Genomic DNA, 17,469 nt, shown 5'->3' with positions numbered 1-17,469 from the left:
TTTTTTAGCTTCTCTGCAGCCCCAGTCCTGGCGCTATTCCATCTGCAGGGAATGAAATGAAAGGCCGTTTCTCAAGTGATTTGGTCATTGCTAAGTAACTTTATAGTCCGTTTATTAGTCTGTTTTTTCATAGTATTTTGCCTACACTAGCTGTTTTTACAACTTTTTAATTAAACACAGAGGATCTCTGCCTTGCCTATTATGCCCAAATAAACCTTCCCATGTAAACATCACCCCAAAGTGCAGGCCCGTCAACATGGTCCTCCTGACTCAGCCAGGACCCGATTCCCCGCTTACGTCTGACAGTGTGTGCGTAGGGGTGTGTGCCGCGCACATGAGGGCATCAGGCAGCCTTTTCCTCTCACTGTAGGCAGCTTTGGTCCCACTCAGGCCATGGCAAGGACAGGAGATAATAAAAGAGAATCAAAGCCCATGGTCCTGGTAACTCTCTCTCTAAACCTAGTATAAACTTAACGCTCTTATGGGATTGCAGCTACACAAAGGGCTGATTCTTTCTGTACCAACCTGGGACCGTTCCAATGAAGCATCTTTTAAAATCTGACTGACTGTTTCCGTGCCGGGCCATCTTCCTGACTGGGGGATGTTGTCCGTCCCGCTTCCCATTGCTGCATTTGTCCTGTTGTCACACAGATAAGTGGGCTCCTTGGAGGGCGGTCCCCCGGCTCCTCCTGCCGTCAGCAGATGAGTGGCCAGGCTTTCTGGCCTGTTTCTCCACAGACACCTGGGAGGCCTTTTTCTCAGGCTTATTTTGGTCAGGTCCTGCCAATCACGAGCTGTCCTCCCGGGCCCTTGTTCTAGGAGTGTCTCCGCCTCCTGGAGCTGTGCTGGTGTTACACTCCCTGCCCCTGGAATTCCCACTGGCCATGGCCTTCGCAGAGCAGCTGCTGTCCTGGAAGTCAGAGGACGGCGAGGGGAAATCGGAAGACGAGCCTGACTCTGTGCCGACATCCGTCCTCCTGCAAGTGGTGGGGCTGCTGGGTGAGGCTCCTCTCCCTCAGGGTCAGTGGGGGCTGTCTTGGCCTGAGGAAGGAGCTTGAAGATGGTGAGGGAATGACCACAGGTAGCCCAGCAGGGATGGTCTCCTGCCAGGTTACTGCCATTGAAGGGGACAGAGTGTAAGAGGTGGCCTAGGCTTCCAAATCTGTGATCTGCAGGGGATTTCCACTGTTTTGAGGGGTGGCAACTAATCATGCAAGGAAGATTAATTTTATCATCCTTTACTTTAAAACATAAATATAGCCCTGCCGATGTGACTCAGCGGGTGAGTGTCGACCCATGAGCCAAGAGGTCACTGGTTTGATTCCTGGTTAGGGCACATGCCCAGGTTGTGGGTCTGATTCCCAGTGAGGGATGTGCAGGAGGCAGCCAGTCTATGATTCTCTCTCATCAGTGTTTCTATCTCTGCATCCCTCTCTCTTCCTCTCTCTCAAATCAGTAAAAACATTTTTAAAAAAACATATATGCCATTATTATAACTTTGGAGGTGAAAGCTGTTGTAAAGTTAATGGCATGGAACTGAGTGCTGTTGCAAAGTCAAACATTATGACTTCACTGGAGGGAGCTGAGATGTTTCAGCTTAACTTTTAAGGTCTTTACTCTGAAGACCCTTTGGGGGAGGTAGGAAATGTTCCTAACCTCATTGTCCACATTGACAAAACGTCAATAATGATGCCTGCCTTAGGGGGCTCACTGTGAGGGTTAGTGAAATGACGGATGTTTGGGACTAGGCAGCTAGTTGAGAGGAGGGAACTTCTAAATCCCTTCTCTGCTGTCCTGGCCAACTCCTGTCTGAAGTCGGGGAACCTCACCACCTCAAAGGAGATCACGTCTCACCCCACACCCTGGAGGGTCCCACCCCCAGTGAAGGATCCGTATCTTCCAAGATCTGTTTTACTTCCCCCAAATGCTCAGGATCAGTTTCCTCTGCAGTTGGAAAGGCACATCTGTACTCTACACCCGCACCCCTTCTCCTCTTCCCCTTTTATATCACATTTTTTTATATTGGTTTCTTATTTTACAATAAAACTTGCTTCTACCTGTGGGGGGGTGGGGGGAACATTATGACTTCATAACTCCTGAAAGGTTAAAAAGGTGTTGCATTTTTGGGAAAGTAATTGAACGGTAAACTTTAGAGTTGTGCATTTACCATATGTGAATTTACCTAAAAAATTTCTGAATAAATATTCAACTTTAATTAATGACGTATCTGTTTAAGTGTTTAGGGATAAAACATAGTGTCTGTAGCTTATTTTGAAATAATCAAGAATGAGTTTACGGCTGAACCTCTGCAGGGACAGATGGATGATATGGGATAAAGCCAGTGCAGCAAAGTGTCCCTGGTGGGCGTGCACATTTTCCCTGCAGAAGTCTTGATTTTTCTGTTTTAAATTTTTTTTATAATACGTTGGAGGGAAGGAAAAAGTTACAGAGTCAGAGGTCTTCAGGGATCAGGCAGATGATGAAAGAGAAATAAAAGAGGAAAGTGGGCCTCAGGACTTCAGTGAACTGAGGGCATGTGCCCTGTGGGGCAGCTCCCAAGCCCTGCAGCTCAACGCTACAGAAGTTGTTTCTCTCTCTCCCTTTCTCTCTCTCTCAAATCAATATTTTTTAAAAAAGATAGTTACTGTTATGAAATTCTGGCTAAATATCATTCCCTGTGGGAGGCTCTTGGTCTGTGGCCCACTCTCTGTCCAGAACAGACAACCCCAAGAAGGCTTCCTTGTTGACAAAATGAGGACTGGAAGCAGCTAGAAAAGGGACGCTTTTTCATGTGTTTCTGTGCTCTGTGCTGAAATTGGACCGTGTGCCCAGTACGAAGCAGCCCACAGTTCAGGAAACAGTGTTCTAGTGACTTGTCACCAATTTGCTTTGATAACCTTACGAGAAAGAAAACAATGATTCTTGTGGCATGTGCTCGCCAGAAGCCAGCTCCATGCAATCACGTGCCATAGGGGGTTAAGGCCACAGCCTCTGGAGCCAACCTGCCCAGCTGTCCCGTTAGTAGCTGTGACCTTGGGCAAGTCCCTCAGCTCTAGAGCCTCTGTTTCTTCACCTGGGAGATGAGGATGGAGGGTGACATAGACGTTGGAGGGAAAGAAAAAGTTAGAGTCAGAGGTCTTCAGGGATCAGGCAGATGAGGTCTCACAGGGTTGCTGTGAGGGTTGCCCCCGTCGAAGTGCTTAGAACAGAGCCTAGCACATAGCGAGTGCTCTACGAGTAACTGCTGTTGCTTTGCTTTTGCTTCAGGAAACTTCCTGTGGACCACGGACATGGCGGCCTGCGTGAAGGAGCTTGTTTTCCATCTCCTGGCAGAGCTGCTGCGTGCGGTGCACGCGCTGGAGCAGAGGAAGCACCCGGCCGGCCTGTCCTCCTCCATTGCCCTGCAGCTGAACCCCTGCCTGGCCATGCTGATGGCCCTGCAGTCCGAGCTGCACAAGCTGTACGACGAGGAGACCCAGAGCTGGGTCTCGGGTAGCGGAGGCTCGGGGACAGCGGCGGCCCCCGACCAGGGCAGGTTCTCCACATATTTCCATGCACTCATGGAAGGCTGCCTGGCAGTGGCCGAAGTGACCCTGCCTACCAACATGAGTGTCACGGCCAGCGGAGTGACCTCAGCGACGACCCCAAACCTCAGTGACTCGTCCTCCTCCTCCTCGTCCTCCCCAGGACAGACACCACAGAGCCCCAGCCTCCTGTCCAAGAGGAAGAAAGTCAAGATGAAGCGGGAAAAGGCCTCCTCCTCTGGGAAGCGCCAGTCGTCCCGCTCCATGGACTCTGACTCCAGCCTGCTCAGCATCGGGGGCAGCAAGCCCGAGGACATGCTGTGGTTCCATAGAGCCCTCACCTTGCTCATCATTCTCCGGCACCTCACCAGGAAGGACCCACAGGGGCTGGGCGTGACGAGCGACGCCATTGCCGATGCCTGCCAGGCCCTGGTAGGCCCAACTGCCCACAGCCGCTTGCTGGTGATCTCCGGAATCCCGACCCACCTGGACGAGGGCATCGTCAGAGGTGCCATCCGCAAGGCCTGCAATGCCCACGGCGGGGTCTTTAAAGATGAGATCTACATTCCCCTGCAGGATGAAGACCCCAAGAAGCCAAAAGACAAGGCCGAGGGCAGTGATGGGAAAGCCGAGCCAGAGAAGACCCTCGGCTTCCCCAGCACGGACAGCTTGGAAGTCAGCACGTCCAGCAGCCTGACCCCTGCCATGAGCATCAGTGCATCCGCCTCCACCAGTCAGGCCTCCATCTGCAGCTCCCAGGGCATCTCGCAGACAGTCAGCGACCTGTCTATGGATCTGTTGCCTATAGCCCTGGAGCTGCCCATCCCTCCTGGCTTGTTGGAGCCCCATGTGGTGTCCAGCCAGGAGAGCCTGGACATCTCCCTGTGCAGCACTGGCAGCCTGGGCAGCCTGGGCAGCCTGGGGGAGCCTCTGGACAACGCAGAGACGGCCTCAGCGTCAGACATGGGCTCCATGTACACAGTCACGTCCCTGGACAACCAGCCGCTCGCGACGCGCCCCATCAAAGGCTTTGCAGTTGTGGAGGTAACTGCTCTCCCGCCGAGGCAACCACTAAACTCATGAGCACTCGGAATCCCTCAAGCCTTTTTAAGGTTCCCAGTATTATGTCCTAGGGACTTAGGGGCTCCCTGGGGCAGCTTTTGGAAACAATGATTTGTTAGGTTCATTACCTGAGTTTGAGGTCACAGCTCTGAGTGCTGTCCAGTCTGATGTCAAAAGTGAACCAGGCCCTTGTGAGTGGGAGGAGGCAGAGAGCCCAGGGCTGGCCTTGCCTGACAGTGGGCTCTGTCAAGTGCATTCCAGCTCAGGCCTCACTGCTGTGGCCATCGCAGGAGGGAGCTCAATAAGCAGTGAGGACAGGCTCTCGCCTTGTCCCAGGTGATGCTGAGTTTCAGGTGATACAGGGGCCGGGTCTCATTTCCACTTCAAAATGCCACCTGTGTCTTGGGCCACCTTGCATCCCTGTGTAATGGGGGTCAGGCTCAGAGCAAAACTGTCCTCCCTCATCGGATAAAGAGGGAGCGCTGGGAAGAGTGTTCTCACGACTTCCTGAAAGGGCCTCACAGGCCTAGCGGTCGGTCGGTCTGCTCCCCAGAGTCACATCTTTAACTGAGCTGCCTTCTTCCTGAGGACTTGTTCTGAGGCTGGCGAGGACTCCAGTCCCCTGGGCTTTGGGTAAAGCCACAGACTGGCCAGAGTTGAAGGGTTTCCCTAAAGGTGGTGCTGTCGATGCAGGGGAGAGAAGGGCCACTTGCCCAACACTGAAGATGAGGAGAGTCCAGGGGAGGGCAGGAAGGAGGCCGAGGCCATTCCTTTCGAAGGAGGCCACTCTCTACTCCAGTCCTGACCCTTTTCTTTGTTCACACAGATAAGATCCCGAGCCAAAATCGAGAAAATTCGGGCAAGTTTATTTAACAACAATGATTTGATCGGTTTATCAAGTTTGGACGGTGAAGATGAATTGATGGAAATGTCGACGGAAGAGATTCTCACTGTGTCTGTAGTAAATCAGAGTTTGTTTGACACTCAGGGAAGCCCGGGGTTAGAAGATTATTTCAATGACAAGTCAGTTAAAGGTGGGTTATGGATTTTTTAAATGAATATTCTTTTTTTGAGCAGTTTCAAATTTATAGAAAAAATTGAATGAAAGTTATCCCCCCTCGCCCCATTCCCAATGTCCCCTATTTTTTACATCTCATAGAGGAACTCTGGGGGCACGCCTAGGATTTGCAGACTTAAGAAATGATTTGGGGTGTTGGGGAGATGGACAAGAGGTTCATCGCTTGACTAATGGAGGATTCAGTGCGTGCACCTTCCTATGAGGTAGAGAGAGCACTCCTACCCTCTCCTGGCTGTCAGGGCTAGAGGGCCGTCGGGCAGCCAAAGGACACCGGGAATGGCACTGCCACAGCCGGCTCAGACCTGAATGTGGGCTTGCATTCAAGTCATGTTCCTTTTTATCTCACCAGGGACCCCCTTGTTCAGCTTGAAGTGTATTTATTGTGTTCTGTCCTCTGGAGCTAGACTGTACCACTTACATTGCTGGTGAGGATTTGCTCGTGGACTTGAGGACAGTGAATGCCTCACCCTGTAAAACTAATTATTGGGGAAGAAACAGTTCCAGCTCCTTTTTCACAAGTTCCTCTTTGTCATTCTGGCGGCTCTTAAGCGGGTGGACTCTCTCTGGCTGCCCACTCCGTTTGTGCATCCAGGCCCCGGGCTCTGCTGGGGGCCCCAGAGCTGAGTCAGCAGAAGGCCCTCCAGGAGCCGGCCGCTCGGCCGGGCTGCACTCCCGACGCGGCAGCAGTTTGTCTTCTTTCATTTTGTCATTACAGTTCTTCGTGTTCCTGTTGGTATTTCACACCAGTCTCTCAATTTTTAATCATGGCCTTTTTTCTAAATCTTTAATGTTAGAAATTTCGTAATAGGGCTATTGAGTTTGTTTTGGTTTTTGTGTACAAAAATGTAATCCTGAGTATGGGTTTTGTTGTTACTGTTTCAGATTTTATCCCCCAGACATGAAGTTTTGAAATGTTCCCTCAGCATTGGGACTAGGGTTGGGTGAGGCCTTGGGCACAAAATTTAATGGGGCTCCCAACGAGTTAATAATCTAGATAAATAACATTTTAATGAACTGTTCATAAAAGTTAAATTTAATGTATAATGAATAAAATGTTAACATTTTACATAAAGACAAAATCAGTATTTCTGATTTTTCCTTTTGCATCGGGCTTTAATATGGCTCACTACAGGACTGGTAATATTTTGCTCATCGTGGATTTTTATATTAATTTTAATTTTTAAAATACTGCATTAAAATATGTATCACTGAGTTTGGGGGAATTTTGTGCCTGAGAGGCCTGGGGCGCTGTCCTGCTCTCCTCGCCCGCTCCGGCCTGTTCCCTTGTTGGTGGATATCGCGCCCCTTCAGCTGCCCACATGGGACGTGTCAGATCTGTGGGAAGCCTGAGGTCTTTTTCTGCCATAACTAGTGCTTTCCCAGTTGTTTCGTATTTTGAATCTGAATTTAGTTCTAGTTCCCGATTCTGTTAGAGTCAAACCTTCCACAAAAGGTGCTCAGTCTTTGGTGACACATTTGCCTTGTTCCTGCCACGTGCGTTTTCTCAATATTCTTTAAGTTGTGGCTCTGCTAACTCAGCTCTTAGGGCTCGACTACCTCTTCCTCACACCTGTCCCCCCACCGTCAGCCCAGATGCCAGCAAGGCCTTCGTGCCCTGGTTCTCCCTGGGCCTGACCTGGGTGTGGCTCTGTGTGTGACACCCCCAGAGAGGAAGAAACCAGTCAGCTCTTCAGGGGGCCTTGCCATTTTCATTCAGCCAGAGAGGGGATGAGTGCAGAGGAGTGGCTGCAGTCCTAGGTCACAGGGCCACACCTTACAGCAAAGAAGTCTGGGCGTGGAGCTGAGGTGTGTTCCCAAAAGGGGACGTGAGGCTTCCGTGGGCTCATCATCACCACTGAACGTCTGTTTCCCACTCTTAAAAGTAAACTGTTTATGAAAAATAAATAAAAACCTGCGGGGTGCATCCTGACCTGGTGCGCTCACGGCAGAATTGTTTTGCCCGCCCTCATCCTGTGACAGGTGAGAAGCTGGTGCCCGGGGCCCGCGAGGTGCTGACGGAGATATTTAAGAGCTGCGCCCATTCAGAGCAGATGCTGAGCCTGACCCCGGCAAAGCCCATCAAAGTGTCTGACATTTATCTCAGCAAAGAGCAGATCAACTCCCAGACACCTGGCAACCTCCTCCACCTCTTCTTCACCAATGTCCGGCCTCCAAAGAAGGTGCTGGAGGACCAGCTCACACAGGTAGCTGCCCCTCCCGTCGTGCGTGTGCCTGTGCCGAGCCTAGGGTGTGCCTCGGGGAGCCTGAGGACCCTGTCCTTTTTGGTGCCCCACAGATCCTGAGGAAATACGGCGTGCCGAAGCCCAAGTTCGACAAGAGCAAGTACAGCAAAGCGGGAAAGGAGCAGCACCCGGTGAAGGTGGTGAGCACCAAGCGGCCCATCACCAAGCCACCCACCAAGGACAAGGCTGTGCTCAACAGCGTCAGGTGGGCGTCCTCGTTGCTCAGGAGATGGGCCGGGCAGGGGGACACGGGGACCACCTCCTGGCAGGCTCCTGGGAGGCCAGACATCCTGGGCCTTCTCAGCTCCTGGAGCCCTTTTAGTCCTCGGCTTGTCAACTGAGCGTTTCATTTTATTCACAAGAACAGTAAAATCTGGACCATGCAGGCTGGATAGCACACCAGTCTAAACAATAAAACATCTAAGATGTACAGACTTGTTCAAAACTTCTAACCTCTGTTAACCACACAAATAATGTGTAGTTATTGTACAAAGACTATAAAATGAATATGTGCATATTTTTTAAAAATATATTTTTATTGATTCAGAGAGGAAGGGAGAGGGAGAGATAGAAACATCAATGATGAGAGAGAATCATTGATCGCCTGCTCCCTGCAGGCTCTCCACTGGGGATCAAGCCTGCAACTCAGGCACGTGCCCCTGACCAGAATCGAACCCAGGACTCTTCATTTCGCAAGCCGATGCTCTATCCACTGAGCCAAACTAGCTGGGGCTGAATACGTGCATATTGAAAAAAATTGAACTACCCAAGCATAGCGACTGCTTTTAATTAACACTTAAGTGCATAACTTTGTGTTTATGCATATCTATTCTCTTCTTAAATGTTAAATGGCTAAAATAGTACAAAATTTCAAAGTATATGCAGTGAAAAGCCACCCTTCTCCCCATCCATCCTCAAGCCTCCGGGTCCCTGAGATGGCCAGTGTTACTTCCGTAGCCTCCCAGTGCTCTCTACACAAGCAAATACACACACGCCCAAGACGGGGGAGGGGCGCTCTGCTACTGCCAGTCCTTGCTGTTTCCCTTTACTAATTTTGCACAAAAAGAACTTCCTCATTCCATTTTTCTTTTTAATATGGTTTTTATTTATTTTAGAGAGAGGAAGGGAGACAGAGAAATAGAAACTTCGATGAGAGAGACACCGATTGGCTGCCTCCTCACGCCCCCTACAGGGGATGGAGCCTGCAACCCAGGCATGTGCCCTGACTGGGAATCCAACTGGTGAACTCTTGGCTCAGCCACTGAGCTACACCAGGCGGCCTCATTCCTTTTTGAAAATAGCTACCTACTATTCCATGTGGATGTGCATATATACTAATAGGTTTTTCTTTAGATACCGGCTTATGACTCACAAGTACTCATAGTTGAAACTCTGATAGCAAAGTGTTACCTAGCAGGAGTCTTTAGAGCAGTGGTTCTCAACCTTCTGGCCCTTTATAGTTCCTCATGTTGTGACCCAACCATAAAATTATTTTCGTTGCTACTTCGTAACTGTAATGTTGCTACTGTTATGAATCGTAATGTAAATATCTGATATGCAGGATGGTCTTAGGCGACCTCTGTGAAAGGGTCGTTCGACCGCCAAAGGGGTCGCGACCCACAGGTTGAGAACCGCTGCTCTAGAGGAATTGTTTAAATAATCAGAAAATACGGGGTCTTTTTATTAATTATAAATAAATAGTGCTTTTCAGTCAGTTCCGTCCACTAGAACTTCTTGTGGGGCTAGAGCTGTGCTGTTTCCCGGCTGGGCCATTCCAGAGGTGGCCACACGCGAGGACCCGAAATGTGTGGGTGCAGCCAAGGACCTGAACTTGTGATGTTATTTTACTAATTTAAACATAAGGAGTTACATGTGGCTCGTGGTTTCTTCCTGGACAGTGCAGCTCTGAAGTATAAAGAACATTTGAAAAGTGTTTATTCAGTGTTTTTCATATTTGACAATATCATTTGTCCTGATCATTTGCTCCGTAAACTATTCTGGGTCAGAACAAAGCTAATCTCAATCCCATCCCCGTCTGAACCCTAAGCCGTAGCGGGTGCGAGCTAATGCCTAGGGGAGGCTCCACGTTCCTCTCAGGAGGAGGGGTGGCGCAGGCATTCTGACTCCAGTGCTTTGGTCTACAGCAGATCTGCTTTAAGTGAGAAGAAGCCAACTGTGAAGCCCAAGTCCCCAGAAAAGAGCAAGCCAGATGAAAAAGACCCAGAAAAGTCACCCACAAAAAAGCAAGAAGGTGAGCGCGTGGGCCCTGCAGGCTTGGGAGCGGCTTCCTCCTGGGGATGGGCGGTCTGACTAGCTGGGCGCCCTTGGCTTTAGTTCAGGCAGGGGCAGCATTTTCAAAGACACCGGCCCAGAATGCTGCTTTGATGACCATGAACTTGAGGTCAAAATAGCATCTCCAGAAATACTATCTATCCAGGGCAAAGACTAGATGACTGTAACTGAAAGTAAAATCTGGACATCTGCTTGGGAATTCTCTTCCAGGAACATTAGCATGTTAGCCTCCTAAAGGCCCAGGCAGAGTGGGAGAAAGCTGTTCTCATTGTCACAAAATTAGTCAGGGGTGTTCGAGATGAGAGAGAGAAGGGACTATCAGAAAAGCACCGCACTACTTGGTGACCAGACAGGTGACGTGAGGCTGCGGGGACCCCATGAGGTCAGGTGATGCGTGTAGGTGCAGTGGGTGGAGATGGCTGGAGTGACAGGAGATAGAAGGGGACTAGATAGATTGGCCCTGAGAGAGGATGCAACCAGAGCATGTTGTGCGGCCCCACTGTGCGCAGTTCTCACCAAGTTCCTAACACAAACGCTTTCCATCAGTCCCAGAGGAAAAGTATCTGACCTTGGAAGGATTTCACAAGTTTGTTGTTGACCGAGCCAAGCAAGACATCCGTAGTGTCTGGAGGGCGATTTTATCCTGTGGTTATGACCTCCACTTTGAGAGGTAAGAGGTGGTCCCTCAACCCCTATAGAAAGGATTTTCAGCCACTGGGTGCCTCCCCAAGAAAATACTTCCTGTGAAGCCATTCTCTCTGCCATTTTTACTGCCTAGTGAGTTATTTTCTAACTTTTCAGATGGGAAAGTGGGTTTCCATACCCATTTGAAAACAAACCCTGTTCTGAACAACAGAAATTCATTTCCTCCCAGTTCTGGAGGCTGGACGTCCAAGATCAGGGAGTGAGCAGCGTGGTTTCTCCTGTGGCCTCTCCTTGGCTTGCAGATGGTCACCTTGCGCGCTGGTCACCTGTGCGAGGCATCCCTGCGGTCTGTCCCTCTTGTAAGGGCACCTGTCCCACTAGGTTAGGGCCTGTCTCCAAATACAGTCACACTGGGTTTCAGCGTGTGAGTGGGGGGAGGGGAGGAGGGGGGACACACATTTCAGTCCCTAATGGGGAGGGTTCTTATTCCAGAGAACCGTCTCCCTCTGCGTCTTTCATTCCCTCTGTCCCTGTCAGGCACAGCAAGGCCACTGCTCTTGCGTCTTCATGGCCAGACACATCTGCTTTCCCCTTTCTAGCTCTACGTGAGCCCCAAGCAGACAAGGTGTTTGCAAACCAAAACAGTCTCCTTGCCCTCTCCCCCCAGCCCCTCACCCACAGCAGCGGGTGCTGGGCCTGGAGAAGGGGCGGCGCTTCACGAGTCTGTTCTCCGAACGGAGAAACTGTTTGTACCTTCCTTGGGGCACAGAGATGATCGCCGTCGGGCCTGGGCTTCGTGGGGCAGCAGCACGTTTTCTGACTTGTTTTGGAAACCAGTACACAGATGCGTGTGGGGATTTTGGTTGAAAGGAGAATCACCCACTTTGAATGAGAAACTATATTTTAAGAGGGAAGGGAACAAATTGGACAGCTAACTAATTCTAAAGCAACATGTCTGTAATAGCTAGAAGGGCTCGCTCCTGTGTGTCATGGGCTCTGGAGGACAGAAGCCCCTGCCCCACCGTGCCCTTCTGCCCCCTAGGTGCGCCTGCATCGATGTCCGCCACGCGCACAAGGCCTCACGGAAGTGGACCCTGGAGATGGACGTGGCGCTCGTGCAGTACATTAACCGGCTGTGCCGCCACCTGGCCATCACGCCCGCGCGGCTCCACCCCCATGAGGTGTATCTGGACCCCGCAGACACCACCGACCCCAGAGTGGCCTGTCTCTTGAGTATGTGGCCCTGGGAAATGCCTTTCCAGACACCCACCTCCACTGCCCTGTCCTGTCGGGGAGCCCCCATGACGGTGCCAGGAACACACACAGAAATAATGCGCACAGGAAAAGGACATTCTCCATAGCCCTGGAAAATGACCGCTGTCACATGTTGGCAGATGGGCCCTGGCTTGTTTCTGTGCCTGTCCCCACGTGCACCCCAGGCTGCTGCTCCACCTGCATACCCACACGCCACACGCAGCTCTCTCCGGGATACTGTGAAGGGAATCGTGGGCAAGGAATTGTCCCAACATCTGCCTCTCACAGATGGAGAGGAGACAGGTGTGAAGACAGACAAAGGAGAGCGTGCCAGAACCCCTACTTCCTGGGTTAGATCTCACGTTGGGGGAAAGGTACACAGGACTCTGCACTGTTGTTGCAAATCTCTACAAGTTGGTAGTTATTTCAGAATTATAAGTTTAAAAATATAATATACAGTCTACCCAGGGCCTCTCGCTGGCCTGCCTGGGCCTTGCCCTTTGTCACAGGCACATTGGGGGGTAAAATCCACAGTGGGCAAGGACCACCTGAGTTTGTTCACAAATGGAGTCTCAGCCTCGCTCTGCTGAGACCCCAGCCTAACTGCCCCCCTCGCCCCGCAGATGTGCCCATCGAGAGCCTGCGCCTGCGCTTCGCCCTGCTCCAGTCCCTGAACACCACGCTGGAGACCTTCTTCCTGCCCCTGGTGGAGTTGCGCCCGACACCCATGTACACCCACAGCATCGCAGCCCTGCTGAAGGAGGCCAAAGGTCAGTGCCAGGGCCCTCCAGGGCCAGCCGACAGGCAGTGTCATGTCATGTCACGTGGCCATTGCCCACATCCAGGCCACTGCCCAGGATGACACCCCCAACCCAGCCATACACATGACGTGCAGGTCTCCTCTGGAGCAGCTGCTCCGCCCAAGAGCAGTTTTCTGTGCTCGGCAAACACACGTTAAAGCTCCGAACTACTGTCTGCTTCCCAGAGATGGCCATGAGCAGACGAGTGTCCTTCCAGATTTTTCACATTTTTGTTTTATTTGTAAAATCAGAAAGGGTCTTACACGTCCTGTTCTGCAGTTCCATTTTCTGTTTGGTAGCCTGCCTCAGACCTCTGTGGGCATCCACAGAACCGCCTCACCTCACAGACCACCTGTCAGGGCTCACAGTTGATTCACAGCCTTTCTCTATTGATAGACACTGGGCTGGTTTTATTTTTGCTGTTTCAGGAAACGCTGCAGTAAACCTCTTCGTTCGCTATGTGTTTGGGTTTGTATTTCCACCAACTGGGTGCCTCCTGGGTGTGACAGAGTCCATGGGTTTGTGAGTTAGCGTTCGGGTAGAGCAGTGGTTCTCAACCTGTGGGTCGCGACCCCTTTGGCGGTCGAACGACCCTTTCACAGGGGTTGCCTAGGACCATCCTGCATATCAGTTATTCACATTACGATTCATAACAGTAGCAACATGACAGTTATGAAGTAGCAATGAAAATAATTTTATGGTTGGGTCACAACATGAGGAGCTGTATTTAAAGGGCCAGAAGGTTGAGAACTACTGAGGTAGATCCTAACAAATTGTCCTGCATAAAGACCATTGAGGCCCCCACCCAGGGCCTGAATGGCGTCCAGGAGGACGAAGCGTGGCCTCCACCAGGCTTTGGTAACAGGGAAGGAAAGGAAGCAGCCCCACCCAGCCTCTCCAATTCCTCCCGTCAGGGCTGATCTTCTATGACACGAAGGTGACTGTCATGAACCGAGTCCTGAACGCCACCGTGCAGAGGACCGCGGACCACGCGGCGCCGGAGATCACCCTGGACCCCCTGGAAATCGTGGGAGGTAAGACTAGCTACACAGACCAGCAGGCGCAGCAGCAGCGCTTGCATTCACAAACAAGTGAGTTTGCCCACATAACAGAGCCTCCAGAAGAAGGGAGTCCAGGGCTGGGGGACAGTCCCCATCCACGTGGCTTCCACCTGCAGGTTCCTCGAATGAGAGCTCTGCGCTCCAGGCAGCACGAGGGAGGGGGCCCTTTCCTTACATCTCGCCCTGGCCACACCTACTGCAGGGGAGGGTGGGACATGTAGACTTCATTCTGGTTGGCCAAGGACCTGCTAACATCGGGTTTCTGGCATCACAGAGAGGGGCCTGGGTGGGGGTGGCCTCCCCAGGAGACAAAAGGAGGGACCAGAGGAGCCGACACTTAGAGAACTGGGAGTGGCTTCAGGAGGGCACCACTGGAGAGATGGGAAGATGTCCCAGAGCAGAGAGAAGGCACGGGGCCTGTCGAGGGGGCAGGGTGAGGGCTGAGCCGCAGGCAGAGATGGGGAGGGCCGCACACTGCCCCGGGGCTGGTGGGTGTTCTCAGTTCCTCTCTCTTCCCAGGGGAGATCAGAGCTTCTGAAAACTCCTACTTCTGCCAAGCTGCCAGGCAGCTGGCCTCCGTGCCATCGTCTCAGCTTTGTGTCAAACTGGCCAGCGGCGGGGACCCCACCTATGCCTTCAACATCCGCTTCACTGGGGAGGAGGTCCATGGCACCAGTAAGTGGCAGCCCCAGCAGACCCCATCCCCCAGTCGAGGGTGGAGCCGTGTTTAGAGTACGTTTCCTGTGCTGATTTTTAGCCTAAACTGCCAGGAGTTCCCCCATTAGCAACACTCAAAGCCAATTCCTCAACCTCTGCTCTGCAGAAGCCAGCACTGCCCCTGGCGGGAACTGTCTGCCATTCCCGGGCTTGGGGACGCACTTCTGCTTCTGCTGTTAAGGGCGCCGGGCAGCATGTCCTCAGTGCGGACTGGCCTCCGCCCCAGGGGAGCCCCTGGCTGCGGGGCTGGTTGGGCTGAGAGCTTGTAAGTGCCGGAGAGGGGGGGGGGCATTTGGAGCCCCTGACGGAAATGGGACTTTCTGTCATGTCACTCTGTAAGGATGAGGAAAAGCAACTCAGAAAATGCTGCCTCATGGTCCTTTCGGTCACTTCTAGCCCCAAACAGTCAGGAAATGTCTCCACTCTGGATGGGAGAAGCCCAGCTCTTCACCTGGGCACCGGGGGGAGGCTGCTGGGGCCGCAACATCCCAGCAGCACTGGGTGTCCTCTGCCACCTCCTGCCCCCCGGTGCTGAGAACATGCCAGGCCCCTGCCCACCCCCACACTCCTCAAAGCACCAAAATGTCACAAGAGGCCAGCATTGCCCCCCTTCGCAGACCTGGGCCACCTCAAAGTTAAGTAGCTTCCCACGGTCAGGCAGCTACCTGGGGTTCAGCCCAGGTCTGTCCGATTCCAAAGCCCCGCCCTTGGACTTGGTGGCTTCAGCAGGCAAATCTCCTCTTCGTGAAGCTGAGTGAGGGCCAGGCCCTCACATCTGCCCCCAAGCAGGTCTCCCGCCTGGCTCTGGCCAAGCACGCACAGTTGTCCTGAGACCCTCCTGACTGTGGGGCTCTGGCCGGGAGCACACGGGGGAGAGGAGGCCTGGCCCAGAGAGGAGTTTTGCAAGAACCCAAAGGCACCTTTGGAGTGGCCGCCATGGGAAGCTGATCACTGCCCAGTGCCCTTTGCATGTGTTCACGCATCATCCATTCACTTTCGCATTCACTGAACAAAAACTGAGCACCGGGCCTTCGTGGGAGCAGAGCTGAGTGAAACGGGTGCCCTGCTCTTGGCACCGAAGGTGGACATGGAGCCAACAAGCCCACAAATCAGTGTGAGCGCGCAGCCTGAGAGCTGCCCACGTAGGGCCTGCGTTTGCTTTCTTGACACTAGCCTGTGAGGTTGGCAGGATTCCTGTCCCCATCTGATAGACGGAGGCCACCCAGCTGGTCGGTGACCTGGCAGATCTGACCCCAGGTGTCCCCGGCCCGCAGGCAGGTTTCCTTTCCACTCCACCTGCTGCGGCCCGGCCGGCCAGTGAGTGCTGTTCCCAGGTCGGACAGGGTGTGCTGGGCAGGGGAGGCCGCAGAGTCCCGGTGCTGATAGGGCTCCATCTGTCCCGCCCGCAGGCGGTTCTTTCCGCCACTTCCTGTGGCAGGTGTGCAAAGAGCTGCAGAGCTCCTCGCTGTCCCTCCTGCTGCTGTGCCCCAGCTCAGCCGTCAACAAGAACAAGGTAAGGCCCCGAGGGCGTGTCCTCATCAGGTGTCCGCACCAGCTCTGCCCGTTCACAGGCCTCCCTCGCTGGCTGGGCCAGCTCTGGGACACGTGTCCCAGGCCACTCCGTCACCCCATCTCTGCCTCCACATGCAGGGCAAGTACATCCTGACCCCCAGCCCCATCACCTACGGGGAGGAACAGCTGCTGCACTTCCTGGGGCAGCTGCTGGGAATCGCAATTCGAGCAGATGTCCCTCTGCCCCTGGACCTCCTGCCCTCCTTCTGGAAGACACTGGTGGGGGAGCCCCTGGACCCCGACCAAGACCTGCAGGAAGCAGACATTCTCACTTACAACTATGTCAAGAAATTCGAAAGTGTAAGTAAAAAGCCCGTTTATTCTGGGGGACAGCAGGGCCCCAGAGCAGTGCCCTGGACCCTCCCTTATAGCCCCCTCTATGGCCCCAAGTAAGTCCGGTGGGAGCGTTAGAACGCCTGCCATCTCTGGCCACAAGGCTTCCCTCCCTGACAGCAGCCGCTGCGGGTGACCTGACCAGACCTGCTAGGCCTCCCAGGGACACAGGGTGACAGGTTCCCGGTCCCTGAGTGAGCGGAGGGGTGGGGTTGGAAGTGCTACAAGAAGACCAGTTTCACTGGAAAGAGCTTTCAGGACCTCACGGAGAGCACAGCTCAGGTCTGGGACCTCCTGAGATGGGAGGGAAGGCAGAGGGAATGGAGCTCTTAGTCCCTCCCCTGGTGCAGGGATGAGAGACGGCGGGGACACAGCCGTGTCTAACCACCCTTCTCTGCACACAAACTAGCCAGGTGCCCCGGCTCTGGTTGAGCCTGTGGGAGCCGCTCTGGGCCGTCCATGCATTCAGCGGGCATGAGATAGGCCTGCCTTGGGCTCACAGCCCGTCCTCATGGAGCCCCTGGGCTGCGGGTGGGCTGTCCTCAGACTTCCTTCCACAGGCCAGGAGGGAAATAAGCCCCAGACAGGGGAGCTGGCTGGAGCGAGGGTACCAGTGGGGCCCCGGTCTGTCCACTGACTGAGGCCCTCTCTTCTCAGGTGAGAGACGGTGGGTGGTGTGGCCGAGGCCTCCAGACTAGCCCCTCTCCTTGAGGCCACCTGCCTGTGCTGCAGGGGAGCTGGCTTTGTGCCTGTCCTCGGGGACCTCAGCTGAGGGAGGTTGTCAGCTGATTCTGGCACAAAACTTGAGGGGCCCTCTGAGGGCCTCTGCCAGGCTCTCGGTAGCAGCCGTCCCCTTAACCACCACTTGAGGGCAGACTGCTCCAGGGA

At 53.2% G+C, this 17,469-nt stretch overlaps 1 protein-coding gene across 1 annotated transcript in view; it reads left to right on the top strand.

Annotated features, from left to right (window-relative positions):
* HECTD4 (HECT domain containing E3 ubiquitin protein ligase 4) overlaps positions 1-17,469 on the top strand; it is a 142,193-nt gene that overhangs the window by 118,657 nt on the left and 6,067 nt on the right. Inside the window, exons 60-72 of the mRNA XM_015567364.1 lie at positions 820-999; positions 3,268-4,568; positions 5,413-5,620; positions 7,645-7,868; positions 7,961-8,112; positions 10,052-10,158; positions 10,746-10,869; positions 11,887-12,077; positions 12,722-12,868; positions 13,813-13,932; positions 14,479-14,634; positions 16,086-16,189; positions 16,327-16,548. Coding sequence (XP_015422850.1) covers positions 820-999; positions 3,268-4,568; positions 5,413-5,620; positions 7,645-7,868; positions 7,961-8,112; positions 10,052-10,158; positions 10,746-10,869; positions 11,887-12,077; positions 12,722-12,868; positions 13,813-13,932; positions 14,479-14,634; positions 16,086-16,189; positions 16,327-16,548 — 3,236 coding nt within the window. The remainder of the gene's footprint in view (positions 1-819; positions 1,000-3,267; positions 4,569-5,412; positions 5,621-7,644; positions 7,869-7,960; positions 8,113-10,051; positions 10,159-10,745; positions 10,870-11,886; positions 12,078-12,721; positions 12,869-13,812; positions 13,933-14,478; positions 14,635-16,085; positions 16,190-16,326; positions 16,549-17,469) is intronic.

Source organism: Myotis davidii, unplaced genomic scaffold, assembly GCF_000327345.1.
Source record: "Myotis davidii unplaced genomic scaffold, ASM32734v1 scaffold223, whole genome shotgun sequence".
NCBI classification, from domain to species: domain Eukaryota; kingdom Metazoa; phylum Chordata; class Mammalia; order Chiroptera; family Vespertilionidae; genus Myotis; species Myotis davidii.
The sequence above is the reverse complement of the archived record's forward strand: the minus strand, read 5'-3'. Positions and strand labels throughout refer to the sequence as shown.